The sequence below is a fragment of the Erpetoichthys calabaricus genome, chromosome 6 (genome assembly GCF_900747795.2).
Source record: "Erpetoichthys calabaricus chromosome 6, fErpCal1.3, whole genome shotgun sequence".
Taxonomy (NCBI): Eukaryota; Metazoa; Chordata; class Cladistia; order Polypteriformes; family Polypteridae; genus Erpetoichthys; species Erpetoichthys calabaricus.
Window position 1 is genome coordinate 80,058,617 of NC_041399.2, and position 13,784 is coordinate 80,072,400.

General features: G+C 40.5%; 1 protein-coding gene across 4 annotated transcripts in view; it reads left to right on the top strand.

Moving 5' to 3' along the window:
- The first annotated feature begins 7,730 nt into the window (after positions 1-7,730).
- The window catches only part of myom1b (myomesin 1b), a 147,299-nt gene continuing 141,245 nt past the window's right edge, over positions 7,731-13,784 (top strand). For all 4 annotated transcript variants that reach the window (XM_051928730.1, XM_051928731.1, XM_051928732.1 and 1 more), the window contains exons 1-2: positions 7,731-7,898; positions 8,113-8,302. In XM_051928730.1, the coding sequence (XP_051784690.1) occupies positions 8,178-8,302 (125 nt within the window). In that variant the 5' untranslated portion in view covers positions 7,731-7,898; positions 8,113-8,177. The remainder of the gene's footprint in view (positions 7,899-8,112; positions 8,303-13,784) is intronic.

Here is a 13,784-nt window from a genome sequence, read left to right on the forward strand (position 1 = left end):
ACTGTATGCAGTACATATTGCCATTTACTATGACACATATTCATCTTGTTCTTGGAAGAACACACAAACACCTGTTCATTTTTTTACTCTCTCCTGACTGCTTGTAAATCTTTAAGCTTTCAATAATACTGTAAGTTAATCTTTCTGAGTATAAGAATTTATTCTCTGTTATTTGAAAGGTGCAAGCATGTATATTTTTGAAAGCTGACATCATATTTCCCCAAAACACAAAATGAACGCATTCTTCTACCGCTACTTTATTGTTGTGATTTGACCATGACCACAATGATCATCAGATATTGCTTTGTGCGACTAATTTTTACTAATTTTACTACAAATGTAAATTATACATTCTTAATCTTGGAAAATCATTTAATCATCAGTCTTGGAGAAATGAGTCTGTATTTTCCTTATTCTGGGATGTATGTGCATGTGATATAAGTGCCAGTAACATAAACTTCATGATAAATCAAGTCCAGAGAGCAATCCAAGCATTAAGAGCTTGGTTAGAAAATCAGATCCTTGCTTTGTTTTACTCATTTTTAATTTAAGAAAATCCTTTCATTATTAGCCTTGATTACAGACAATGTATTTATGCTTATCCTGTGAAGCATCATTGCATCTTAAACCATGAAAATTAGCTTTGCCAGTGACACCCAGGAACACACTGGATGACCAACAAGAAAAGATTGGTGACAATGGAGAGACAGTTGACAGCACAGAAAGATGGCAACAGAGGCAAGAAGGGGTAAGCAGCCAGACCTGTATCTTCTGTGAGGATGAACTCAACAAAGCTACAGATCAACTCTCAGAGACATACCCCCAAGGTGTGTCCGAGTGGGGGGAGAGAGGTCCGTCCTGATGGGGTACTCATCATCTAACGATGATGACCTTGGCAAACAGATTATCAACAACAATGAGTACATGCATCTGTGGCACTGTCTGCAAGAACAAGCAAGGTCTGAAAATCCATCAGTTCTGAATGAAATAGTTGGCACAGGGAAGTGTAGCGCAGTGCACAAGGTCTATTCCTGGTGAGACACGGGATGGGCCCGGTTGGGTGACATACCACAGTGCCCAGAACCTCCAAGTACTTAGCTCTCCTGCTCCTAGGAGAGCTGTTCAGCATCACTGGATTAAATACGTTGTAGAATAAGTACTGCATTAACGCTAAGGAGGTTAGATGACCTCCAGCTAATCAGCACAGCCTGTGGCACCAATTTGACAAGGATGTAGCCACTATAATCAGCTCAACAGGAAAGGGAGATATGGATAAATGACTCCAGACTTTGAGCACAATCATTGTCAGCTTTGCGGCAGAGAGGTTTGGTGCTGAGGAGCACAAGATGACTAGATCTAGCAACATGATGCATCGTAGGGCACAGAAGATCAGCATTCATCTTGATTGCTTCAAGGAAGAGGTAGATCATTTTCTTCACAACACTCTGAGCGACTGAGCCCTTTTGGACATTCCAGACACACCAGACCCAATGATGCCCCCAGTTGTGGAGTTCAACACTACAGAACTCACCTGGAATGATGTCCAAGAGGTGGTTACAGCAGCCAGTGAAGGACCCAGTGAAGTACCCTATAAGGTGTACAAGTGCTGCCCAGAGTTCTTCAAAATCCTCATGAAGATGCTGTAAGTGATTTATCAAAGGGGGACATTAGCAGAACAGTGGAGGCAGGTGGAGGGAGTCTGGATACCCAAGGAAGAGAATTCAACTAAGCCGGATCAGTTCAGAACAATCTCGCTTCTTAGTGTAGAGGGGAATATTTTCTTCAGCGTCCTAACTAGAAGGATGACAGATTTCCTCCTAAACAATCAGTACATTGACACATCGGTACAGAAAGGGTGGAATTCCTGAAGTTTCAGGGTGCTTAGAACATACAGGAATTGTGATACAGATGACCAGGGAGGCACACAAAGGTAAGGGAGACCTGGTTGTGCCATGGCTTGATCTTGCCTATGCATACAGCTCAATACCCCACAAGCTGGCTGAAACTACAATAGATCGATCCATGTGCCCAGCAAGATCAAGGACCTCATCCTGAACTACTACAGGAACTTAACATCTGATTGGCACCACCTTGAAAAATGGATCATAACTGATAACTGGGTGTATTATCTCAGTTACTCTTTTCACACTTGCCATGAACATTGCGGTCAAGGCAACTGAGCCTGAGTGCAGAGGCCAACTGTCCAAGTCTGGCACTCGGCAGCCCCCCATCAGAACGTTTATGGATGACCTGACTGCCACTACATCATTGCCTGTTGGCATGTGGTTCCTCCAGGGCCTGGAGAAGCTCATCTCCTGGGCAAGAATGACATTTAAACCAGCAAAATCCAGGGCCACAGCACTGAAGAAGGAAAAGAAGTTGGACAAATTTTGATTTTTTGTGGATGGCATTGAAAAACCATCCATCAAAGAAAAACCACTCACAAGCCTAGGCAAGGGATTTGACTGAAACCTTAAGTATGCAGTGGCCATCCAAGCAACGATCAAGAAGCATCAGACTAGGCTCACCACAGTAGATAAACCTGGCTTACCTGGTATGTTCAAGGCTTGGTTATACCAACACAGCAGGTTGCCCCATGTCCTCTGGCCTTTGCTGGTCTACCAGGTGACTATGTCAACTGTGGAAACCCTTAAAAGAAAGATCAGTTGTTATCCCTGCAGGTGGCTGGGTCTGCCACACATTTTAAGCAGTTCAGCACTGTATGGGAGGAATAGTAAGATCGAGCTCCCCATAAGCAGCCTTGAAGAGAAGTTTACAAGAGAGGCACTGCTCTATCATGACACCAGGGACACTAGAGTGATATCAGCAGTACAGGTAGGAAGTGGAGAGCCTAGGAAGGTCTGGAGTTAGCAGAGTCTCATCTGAAACACAAGGCTGTAGTGGGTGTTTTGGCAACAGGACGGGCAGGTTTGGGAGCAATCCCACAACCTTGTTACAACAAGGCCCATAGCAAGGATAGACACCATCTAGACCTGGAGGAGATGTGGACAGGTGTGCAGGAGAAGCGAATCAGCAGGATGGTGGAGGAAATTATCTTGTGGTGACATCTAGTAGGGTGAACAACAGAGTATTAAGTTCATGGTTCAAGCCGTGTATGACATCCTACACAGCCCAGCAAATCTACATACCTGGGGGAAAGTGAGTCTCCAATATGTCCTCTCTGCACCAGAAAAGGCTCACCAGAGCACATCCTCAGTAGCTGCACAATAGCTGTCAGTGTGAGCCACTACTGTTGGTGACAAGATCAGATGCTCAAGTCAGTGGCAGAACCCATCTCTTAAGCCATGGCTAAAAACAGGGTCATCTGCAGCCAGAGGGACATAACCTATGTCTGGGCAAGACAGCAGCCTCAGTCACAGCCTACAGTTGCAGCTGGCCTGCTCACCTCAGGTTTTGGACTGAGAGCTGTGAATAGACTTTTTCAGGCAGCTCAAACTCCCAGACCACATTACATCAAGTTCTTTGAGGCCAGACATAGTGTTAACATCTGCCTCTTTAAAGCAAGTGTTCATAGTGGAGTTGACAGTCCCCTGGGAGGAACACTTTGAAGAGGTTTTTGAACAAAAGTACCATGTCCAAGTACCATGAGCTGGTGCAGCAGTGCCAGAGGGGTGGCTTGAATGCTTCTTGTGACCCCATTGAGGCAGGGTCTAGGCTTTGCTGGCTGCTCTTTATGCAAGGTCCATACCCTGCTTGGCATCATAGGAGCTACAAAAGGATAGCCATAAAGTCCACCATAGATGCTGCAGAGAGGGCCTCCAGGTGGCTTTGGATCAAGAGGTTTGATTTGTGGGCTATTGCTGCTGTGGCACAAGCTAGGGCCTGATCAGCCCTGGATGGTTCACCAGAGAGAGGATGTCTGATGTTGCAAGACCCGAAACACCTGATGACCTCAGGAGGTATCACTGATGATATGTCCCCGCACATCCTATGATGTATCTTAAAGTAACTACCCAGTCACCTTAGTGCTACAAACTGCCAATAACATAAATGGCATGATAAAGCAAGTCAAGGGAGCAATCCCAGCCTGACAAGCTCAATTCAAAGTGTACAGTATTCCAATTTTCTAAAAGTGTGCAACTATGCAGGCTTCCAGCTATAAGATAATGAATCTACAGAGGATACAATTTATGGTAAACAAGAATTACTGTATGGACATGACTTGCAAAACAGATTGATTACACAAATGAGTGGACATTTACTCTACTACTGGGCAATTGTGTCTAAAGAATTGCACAGCTTTTCTTCATTTGGGGTAGTTTAATTATAGATTTTCCATTCACAATACTTGCCTTGTAATCATGTTATGCAGCTGTCACTAGAGCTCTGCCAGCATGTTAACTTCTTTTTGGTATAAAAGAAATATTGCTTTCTACTAAGATTAGACAGCCTGGCGCACAGCTGTTAGGCAGCCATTTAACATTGCAACAATACAAACTGTTTCCACCTTGGAAGATGACATTTGTTTTAAATGTCATCCACCCCAACAAACCAGAGATGTCAAAGGTAAAACATTAGACTGCACAGCATTCTGTTTGTCAGTGAGGTGCGAGTTACAGTAGTGGTTTGAAGGTGAAAGAAACACAGCCTACTCAAAATACTGCTGTAGTTGTCTGCCTCTAAATTTCAGATTAGCATTTAGCCCTGTATGTATCGTTTGCTATTTGAAGACAAAACAGAGCTAAACAGGTTGCTTGCAATAAACTATTTGCCAAGGAAAATGTAACAGTATGCCTTTTAGTGAGGGGTATGCTATTTTGTTTTGAATTAAAAATATGATATTTAACTATTATGTTATTTGCTGGGCAGCTCGGTGGCACAGTGGTAGCGCTGCTGCCTCGCAGTTATGAGACCCGGGTTTGCTTCCCGGGTCCACCCTGCATGGAGTTTGCATGTTCTCCCCGTGTCTGCGTGGGTTTCCTCTGGGTACTCCGGTTTCCTCCCACAGTCCAAAGACATGCTGGTTAGGTGCATTGGCGATTCTAAATTGTCCCTAGTGTGTGCTTGATGTGTGTGTGTGTGTGTGTGTGTGTGTGCCCTGCGGTGGGCTGACGCCCTGCCCCGGATTTGTTCCTGCCTTGTGCCCTGTGCTGGCTGGGATTGGCTCCAGCAGACCCCTGTGTTAGGATATAGCGGGTTAGACAATGACCGACTGACTGACTGTTATTTGCTGTTATTAGTTTCCAATTATACACATTTTTGATTATCTTTTTATTGAATTATATAAAAGTATATATTTTGTAATAAAATAAAATGGTAAATGTTAATATACATTAGTTATATGCATGAATGTCTATCAACCTGTCTGTTTCAAAGGAGAGAATGCTGAAAAGAGTGTTCCAAACTCATAGTGACCATAGGAAAAACAAAATTATGGTTTATTCACCACAAGGCACTAGGCACATGATTCAGATTTGAAATGTACAAAAATGTGGCTACCATACTAGGTAAAATAAATCAATACACCAACTCATCTCTGGCTGAAATCCTCCATCTCCTGACTCCATAAGCCTTAAAATGACACAGAAAAAGATCTTGACCAAAATTCAAACCCAAGACAATCAATGTGGTGTCATGGTAGTGCAGTAGTTAGCACTATCATGACACCTTATACAGACATTTACACCCTTCTAAAGGTTACCTGGAGATCATTACTGGATTCATTTTGGGGTTCTTGGATGGTCACATACATTAAAGTCTTGGGAACACCAGGACATTGTGGCTCTGGTCGACTCAGGGTCCCCTACAATTGTGAGCCTTTTGTTTCATTTAAAGAAACAAGCTCTGATAAAATTGGTGAACCCACCATATGATTCCAGTTTTGCACCTAAAGCTGCTAGATGAGGCTCCAGTTCCTTTGACCCTGACATAAATATGCAGGTCAAAAAATGGATGGATGATATTGATACATAAAAGACAAGTTAATAATTTCTCATGTATTATAGGTTTTAGGACTCCAACATTCTTTTAGTGGGTTGATTTTCTTTTATGTATTGGCTTAGTGGAAAATTAAATGTTCTGCAGGAACACTCCCATGACATCTTTCCTAATGTCTCCTTTTACAGTGCCTTCTACAAAAGGAGTTTCTTACTTATCCCTGGCAGCTCCTGTTTACCAAAATGTGACTATAAAGGAGCTCTGCCAGTGTGATCAGGTCTTTTACACAACCTCCTGTATACCCTTTCTTTGAGCAGTGTCACTTTGTTAACTTTCTGCTCCAGACATTTTTTTTTTACTAATTCACTAGATGCCGTGTTCAGACAATGGACTTTCAGGATGACTGAGGGAAAGCTATGAGTACAAGGGTGGTCACATTTGTATATTTGCCCTCAGTGGACTGGTAATCCATTCTAGACTAGTTCTTGACAGTTTGCCCATTGGCTAATCTCTAACTTGCCTATGATCTAAATAAAGATAAAAGTAGCCAACAATGGATGGAATGAATATTATGTATCAAATGCAAATACCTGAAGTACATCTTTAGAGTTTAATGTTTCCAAAACAATGGCATTCCCAGCAGAAGTTAACAATATTTTAAATGTAAACCTTGATTTTTTTAGGATACTACTAAATTGTCAAAAGTTTACTTTTTTTGCTCATGATATTTTTTAATAATTTTGTTTAAGCTTATGAGAAGTTTCATAAATAAACATGAGGAAAAACAAATGGTACATAGCCTTTTAATAAAGTTGTTTATATATATGTGCGTGTATCTGTTCATCCATTTAATTAATCTGCTTGACCCAATGTTAGGCACATGGGAAACCTGAGTCTATCCCAGCAGCACTGAGTACAAGGCAAGAAACAATCCAGGATGAGGCCAAACCAAACATTTTACCCACAAAAATGCAAGGAGAACACGAAAACTGAACCCAAACAAACACAAGGGCCCAGGATTCAATACCAAAGCACAACATAAGGTGTCCTGAAAACAAAGCATCCTGACTTGATATCCAGTGTTTGGAGTTTGTCCATCTGGAGTCTGCATGTTCTTCCCGTGTGTGTATGTGTGTGGCTTTTCTCTCCCACATCCCTAATGACATGCCAGTTAGGTTAACTGTCTGTGCTAAATTGGCCCTATGTAAGTAAGAATAGTGATGGACTGGCATCCTGTTCAAAATTGTTTTTGCTTTGCATGCAATGCTGCCGGGATAGGCTTCAGGCTCCCACAACTCTGAATAAGTTTTAAGTGTATTTGAGAATATTATACTGTATATACAGTATTTATACTGGGTGCTTTATATTTATCCCTAACTAAAGGTTAGCAGGAGGCCAGGGCCAATACATACAATACACACAAAATATACAAAGTGACTCCGCATACAAGAACATCTTTTATTGTTATGCACTAAATTGAAAGCCACAAAAATAAAGATTATGGAAAACTATTCTGATTTCTGAGATTTCTGGTGTTAATTTTCTGTGCAAAAATAATGCAATTAGTATTTATCAAATGTGGATCTACTGCATATCATTCACACTCTCTGTTCTAAGAAATGAAACGCATTTCAGCTATTGACAATCAGCACTCTAAGACTGTGTAGTGTCTATGTGAATAGCTTGGCCTACTTACAAATCTGATTAGCCTGGACGTGCTGGTAAAGTTGGGTGGGCTGCTTGTGGCTGCTCTGCTTGTAAAGTGAGGGAGTGGAGGCAGGCGGCTATATTTATCAACCTTCCTGTCCATAAAAGGTCGGGAGTGGGTCTCTCACATTCCACTGACTGACAGAATTATTTTTGTGCTGGACCCTCAAGTCCAGTCCACAGCCCTCTTCCTATGTGCTGCTTTGCTTGGATTCAACTTTAGTAACGTGAAAGGGCGTTTATTTTATTTATTTATTTATTTTTCCACTTGTATTGTTTCATACTTTAGTTTGGTAAGTTAAATTTCTGTTTTCTTGTGGTAAATATTAACTTAGAATTTCAGTAATAGTGTTTTACATGTACTTAGACATAATGACAAGTACTTTATTACACTTTTATTCATTTTAAGAGAATCTATTTGTACATTTTAGGGATGTTAAAAACAGAGGATTTTTTCAAGCAGTTTTTGTGAACTTGCCACTTACTATTCTGCTGTTATTTGAATAGTGCTTTGCATTGGACTAGCTGACCTAAAGGATTTGGATAAGAATTGCCACCTAGAGCCTCTCAGGATGTCCTCTGTATCCTTACCTTTCTATCAAAAAGACCACCGGCATTATGATCGTTCCTACCGCAACAAAGAGGTGAAGTCGTCCCTCAGTCACTACCACATGGAGGCTTCCTCCAGCAGCAAAGGGTATGTATTGCATGGCTTTTGTGTCACCTTAAATATATTCAGTAGGAAATTATAAAAGTATAGTATTTCATAACATGCTCAATGTATGCACTTAATTGTCCTAACAGCTGAAATAATGTTTTACTCATCAATGTATGTTCCATAATAGTCATAGTGTGTGTTACATACTGTAATTCCTATGCTTTATTCCAGTTTGTAGTATGTATGAAACTGAGTAATACAGTTGGAAGTGATGCCTAAAGCTCATTTTGTGCAATTCGCAATATAAAACACAAGCTAGGAATACCTCAGAGAATACCAGTCAAAGCAGCAAATGTACGGACAATAAGCAAGCAAAAAAGTAAACTACTTCAGATATCAAATTATGTGAAGTCCTACAGTATTCTAATTTAAATATGGGCAGAATTCGAATCCAGACTTTCAGCATGTTGTGAGAAGATAACAGTTGGTGACAGTAACATTTCCAAATGAAAAGCTCATTTGCAATACCTGTACAGTACAACTTGTCTCACAATGTAGAATATGAATCATAGAGCTGAGTTCTAACAGTAGCTAAATCCACTTAAACATATTTGTAGAATAAAAACTGTTTTTTTTATTTTAATTATTTTCAGTATTATTTATGTGAATCACAGAAAAGAGACAGGGCTACTTTTTATATGGATCTGGCATTAGACTGCATTATTGCAAACGAAACAAGTTAATGGGATTTAAAATTATCAGCTTCAAATGGCAATGGCAAAGTGAAACATGGTCATTAGGAGTCCTACATTTTTTTGGTAATTCATATTGAGAAAGAGAGGAAAAGCTGAGACATGTTTGGATTGTGAGTGTATTATATAATTAAAATATTTTTAGATAATACATAGATTTTTAAAATTAGCAGAAACATTGGGCATGTTATGGTTGAATAGTTATTAGCACAGCTACCTTACAGTTGAGATCTCTGTCCAGCTACTGTCTGTGTGGAGATGGCATAGTCTCCTTGTGTCTTTATAATTACTCTGGTATTCCTGCCACATTCCAATAATGTTGAGGTTAAGTTACCTGTTGTTGGAAAACTTGTCATAGTGGGGAAATATATGTTGCTCATTAATTCCTCTGACTAAGTTGTCTTGAGATATGTAGTTCTGATAGAGATACTCTTGACAAATTGATCAAAGAAGAGAGGCCAGACAAAGAATGATCATAATTTGACCCTCACAGATGTCCCAATTAAACCAAAAAGAAGCTCTTCCAGAGCTGGGGCACCAGATCCCATTCTTGGAGATAGGCTTGAGAGTGGTGTTCTCCAATGAGCATCTGGTGAGTGGGAGATCCATATAGTCCAATAATGCTCAGCCTGAAAAGCTGCATGGAACTGTTATGTGGGTTCACAACCCATAAGACATAGGGTGAGGGTTAAATGTAATAACATTCTGGTGACAGGCAAAAGACGGACATAGATAGATGTACTAGACCTTGGCAACAAAAACTGGATTTTAGAATGTGGAGCACTATGTTTTTTGTCAGCTGAGCACCATTCCATGGTGAACTGGCTCAGAAAGATGAGTTGACTGCTGGTTACTGAAGGAATGTTGGGAATAACTAGTGGATGCCTCCATTTAAAATGAGTTCAACTTTCTTCTCTGCAAGAGCGTCAGCTGCATATCAGGAGAAGTATGGAATGTAGAGTCATAACAGAATCTGTTCAAGACCTCAGGAGAAGCTGTGCCTAAAAGATTGTTGATGTCTACCATGGTGACAACTATAGGCCATGCTGCTAAAGTCCAGCAATAATTGAAATCATCAGAATGAAAGATGCCACTCATAGTATCACTGCAGATTTGACAGAAAGACACAAAAAATTGACAATCATGGCAATGACCAAAGCAAAGGCTTGTGTATAGGTGGAGTTGGGTGAGACCTTGGAGAATGAGTTCTGGAAAAATTCAGAGAGGTTTTAATGAACCATGGCAATTTTTTCTCAAACATTCCATCCATCCAGTGTCTGAACTTTAATCAGATTTTGGGTTTTTAGGACTGGGGTCTATTCTGACAGCACCAGACAAGAAGCAAGGAAGCTGGTCTGAAAACTGTGCAACTGAATCTCATAGCACACTCTCATAGATGTGACACTTAAAAAACAGAAGTTCACTTCAGGGCTGCCAATTAATCTAACAAGCACATGTTTGTTATTTGGTGGTAAAGCATTAGTATTCAGAGGAAAAAAGGAGAGAAGATTCAAGTTCAACACAAAGAATACCAGGAATTTAAACCAGGTTACTGGGAGCTGTGAGTGAAAAGCACTACCAGAAACTTACTTCTGTAATGGAAGTCAATATGTAGCATCCTCCTGTCTGTCTGAGTGTTTCTGCAGAAACTGAGGCCTAGTCCACATTAACACAGGTAAATTTGAAAACACACAATTTTTAATTAATTTTCTTCATTTTTTTAATTCTAAACATCCAGAGTGAACTAACATTTTTGAAAACACTCTCCAAAGGGTATACCTTTGAAAATGTTGGGTCTCCCATAGCATTGTGGATGGGGAAAACAGCTTTTCGAAAACACTGACGCAAGATTGGCATGTGATCAGACACTGAGTTCTGTTTTGTCAGGATAATTCCCATTGTGATCTTATCTTTGCTGTGGGGATAATCCATTCCTAAATTCTCTGCATTAGCTGATAGATACTGTGCCTTGTAACACTTAATTATTTAGCTGTATTTATTTTGGCTCAACTCCCAGTCTATACTTTTCGTGGCTTTGGCTACATTATATTTGTTTGACACCTTTTAAAACAGTTGTCCTTAATAAAATAGTCTGGTTTGGTGTTTTCTTCAGATACTGTTTATTTTCCTCAATTTGTTTTGCATTTACTCTATAAACAAAGATACTTCTCTCCTGACTGACAAACTATTCACGTAAAATAGGAAATATGTACACATTTTGGCATTTGGTACACTTCTAGACAGTGATCTAAAATGTACAGAAAACATTTGAAATGAAAATGCTGCAGCTTTTTGCTCATTTGTAATTGATAAGCAATTTCAGAAAATGCATGGATGGATGAAAAACCATGATCATAAGTATTACTTGATTGATTTCAGCATACAATTGACTTATTCTGTAGAACACACAGAAACTGTACAACAAATAAAAAAATTCTTGCATTATTTTTTCTGAAACCATTTTTTCATTACAGACTTATGAATAGTCAGCACTTATTTTTGAAGCATTAGTTGGGAACCGGCGGCACGGTGGCGCAGTGGGTAGCGCTGCTGCCTCGCAGTTGGGAGATCTGGGGACCTGGGTTCGCTTCCCGGGTCCTCCCTGCGTGGAGTTTGCATGTTCTCCCCGTGTCTGCGTGGGTTTCCTCCGGGCGCTCCAGTTTCCTCCCACAGTCCAAAGACATGCAGGTTAGGTGGATTGGCGATTCTAAATTGGCCCTAGTGTGTGCTTGGTGTTTGTGTGTGTCCTGCGGTGGGTTGGCACCCTGCCCGGGATTGGTTCCTGCCCTGTGTTGGCTGGGATTGGCTCCAGCAGACCCCCGTGACCCTGTGTTCGGATTCAGCGGGTTGGAAAATGGATGGATGGATGGATAGTTGGGAACCAGCCCTAGACAGGATATCAGTCCATCATAGGACATATTTAGGCATTTACTCACACTCATTAATAATAAGCCACTTTAGAGACAACAATTAACCTAACCCGCATGTGCTTGGGCTGATAGACAATTCTGAGACACACAGGAAAAGTTCTTGCCAACATGGGGATAACATGCAGACTTTATGCAGGTAGTAACCAAATCAGCAACTGAACCCACATTCCACTTTCAAACGATTTCACTTTGTTCTCACCTACTTCCACACCGAACCATGTTTCGTCCCTCCTGGTCCCTCATGCATCACTCTTTATGTCTCACAGCACGCAGCATTAAATCATGTCCTTCAAGGCTCATGGAACACCAGTCTAAATATTTGATTTTTAACGTTAAACAAGTGCAGTTTTAAATTAGAACAAACTTTGTCAGAGACAGAGTGATGCATTTCAAATACCCTGTCTAATAAAATGCACACATTTTAGTTTGTTTGATTTCTAGATCACTTGTCATTTTTGTGTATGTCGTGAGTAATAGTATAATTTCTCCTTTATGTATAATCACATAACTGATGCATAAGGGGGTCCCACATACTTCAGACCTGTGGCATAGCATTGGATTGTGCTGATTGTGCAAAGCACAAGGGCCTACAAGCTTGGGGGGCCCACTCAGGGCCATATAGATTTAAAAAAATTGAATTTTAAATCACTTGCACAGTTCATTGTGTTAATAATTCACAGTTTCAGTGACATGCTTGCACCATTGCCAGGCTAGTCCAGTCCAATTCATGATGATATTACGTATTTAACAGGCCTACAGTTTACATGAATTTAGACTTTGCGAGTTCGGAGGCTCGGAGCCTAATCGGAGGCACAACACGTCCTAGTATGCCTTATAGAGAAGTGCACATTCCCAGATTTGGATTCGTGTTCCCTTTGACATGCCATAGTGGATGTAATGGAAGAAGTTTTGAAGGATGTAACATGAATAATGTAAAAATACATTATTATTGTAAATAATCGTTAGAACAATTTGATGCTTTTTATGCTCTTGCCAAATGACACCATGTCGGCCAGTAGCAGAGGATTCGGCAAACATTATAAGTTTGGTGCTGTTAAACGTAAGGCACGCCTGCAACAGGATTTGAAAAGTGCTAAGGTTACCAAGATTTCTACACTTCACAAAACTGAGCAAGAGCCAGCGGTGGTAACTGAGCATGCAGATGCTGGTGAATCATCGCAACAATCGCAAACAGGTTATGCAGACAGTGCAGTGAGTAAAATGGTTGCAATTAATGAGTCTGGAAGTAGCAATACAACTGCTTCAGATCAGGTGCTATCTGCTAAAACCGATAAAAATGGAGAAATTACTAAAAAAAAAACAAGCAATATATATGACCAAGCAATTTCCTACCAACAAGGCAAATTTCTTGGAACCATTGACACCTCACTTTATGATGTCCATTTTCTCAGAACTTGGGTAAAACAGGTCCACTGTGTAGCAGTATCCTGTAAGCCGGTGTTGTCGTTTTAATTTGTCACAAATTGAAATTGCTTCATTTTATAGCACAGAACAGTTTCTACTTTCTAGCTTACGTTACATTTTAATCTTCTTCCTTCACAAAGCTATCTTGGAAAAGCAAGTGGTCTCTTACATATATTTATGTACTACTAGCATTCAATTCCCACAATTTATTTTATTTTTGCTAACTTACAGCTGCCCTAATAAAGCGATTAAAAAGGTTATTACAAATTCCATTTAGAGAGACAGTTTGTTTGTCACCAGTGTATGATCTGATAGTATTGCGGTCGTAGACACCACTGCCCAGCCGGCCCCTAAGATCTAGTTCCAAATAAATTGCTAACAGTTATTCTAGAAAGGAGGGGTCGACCTCAGGGT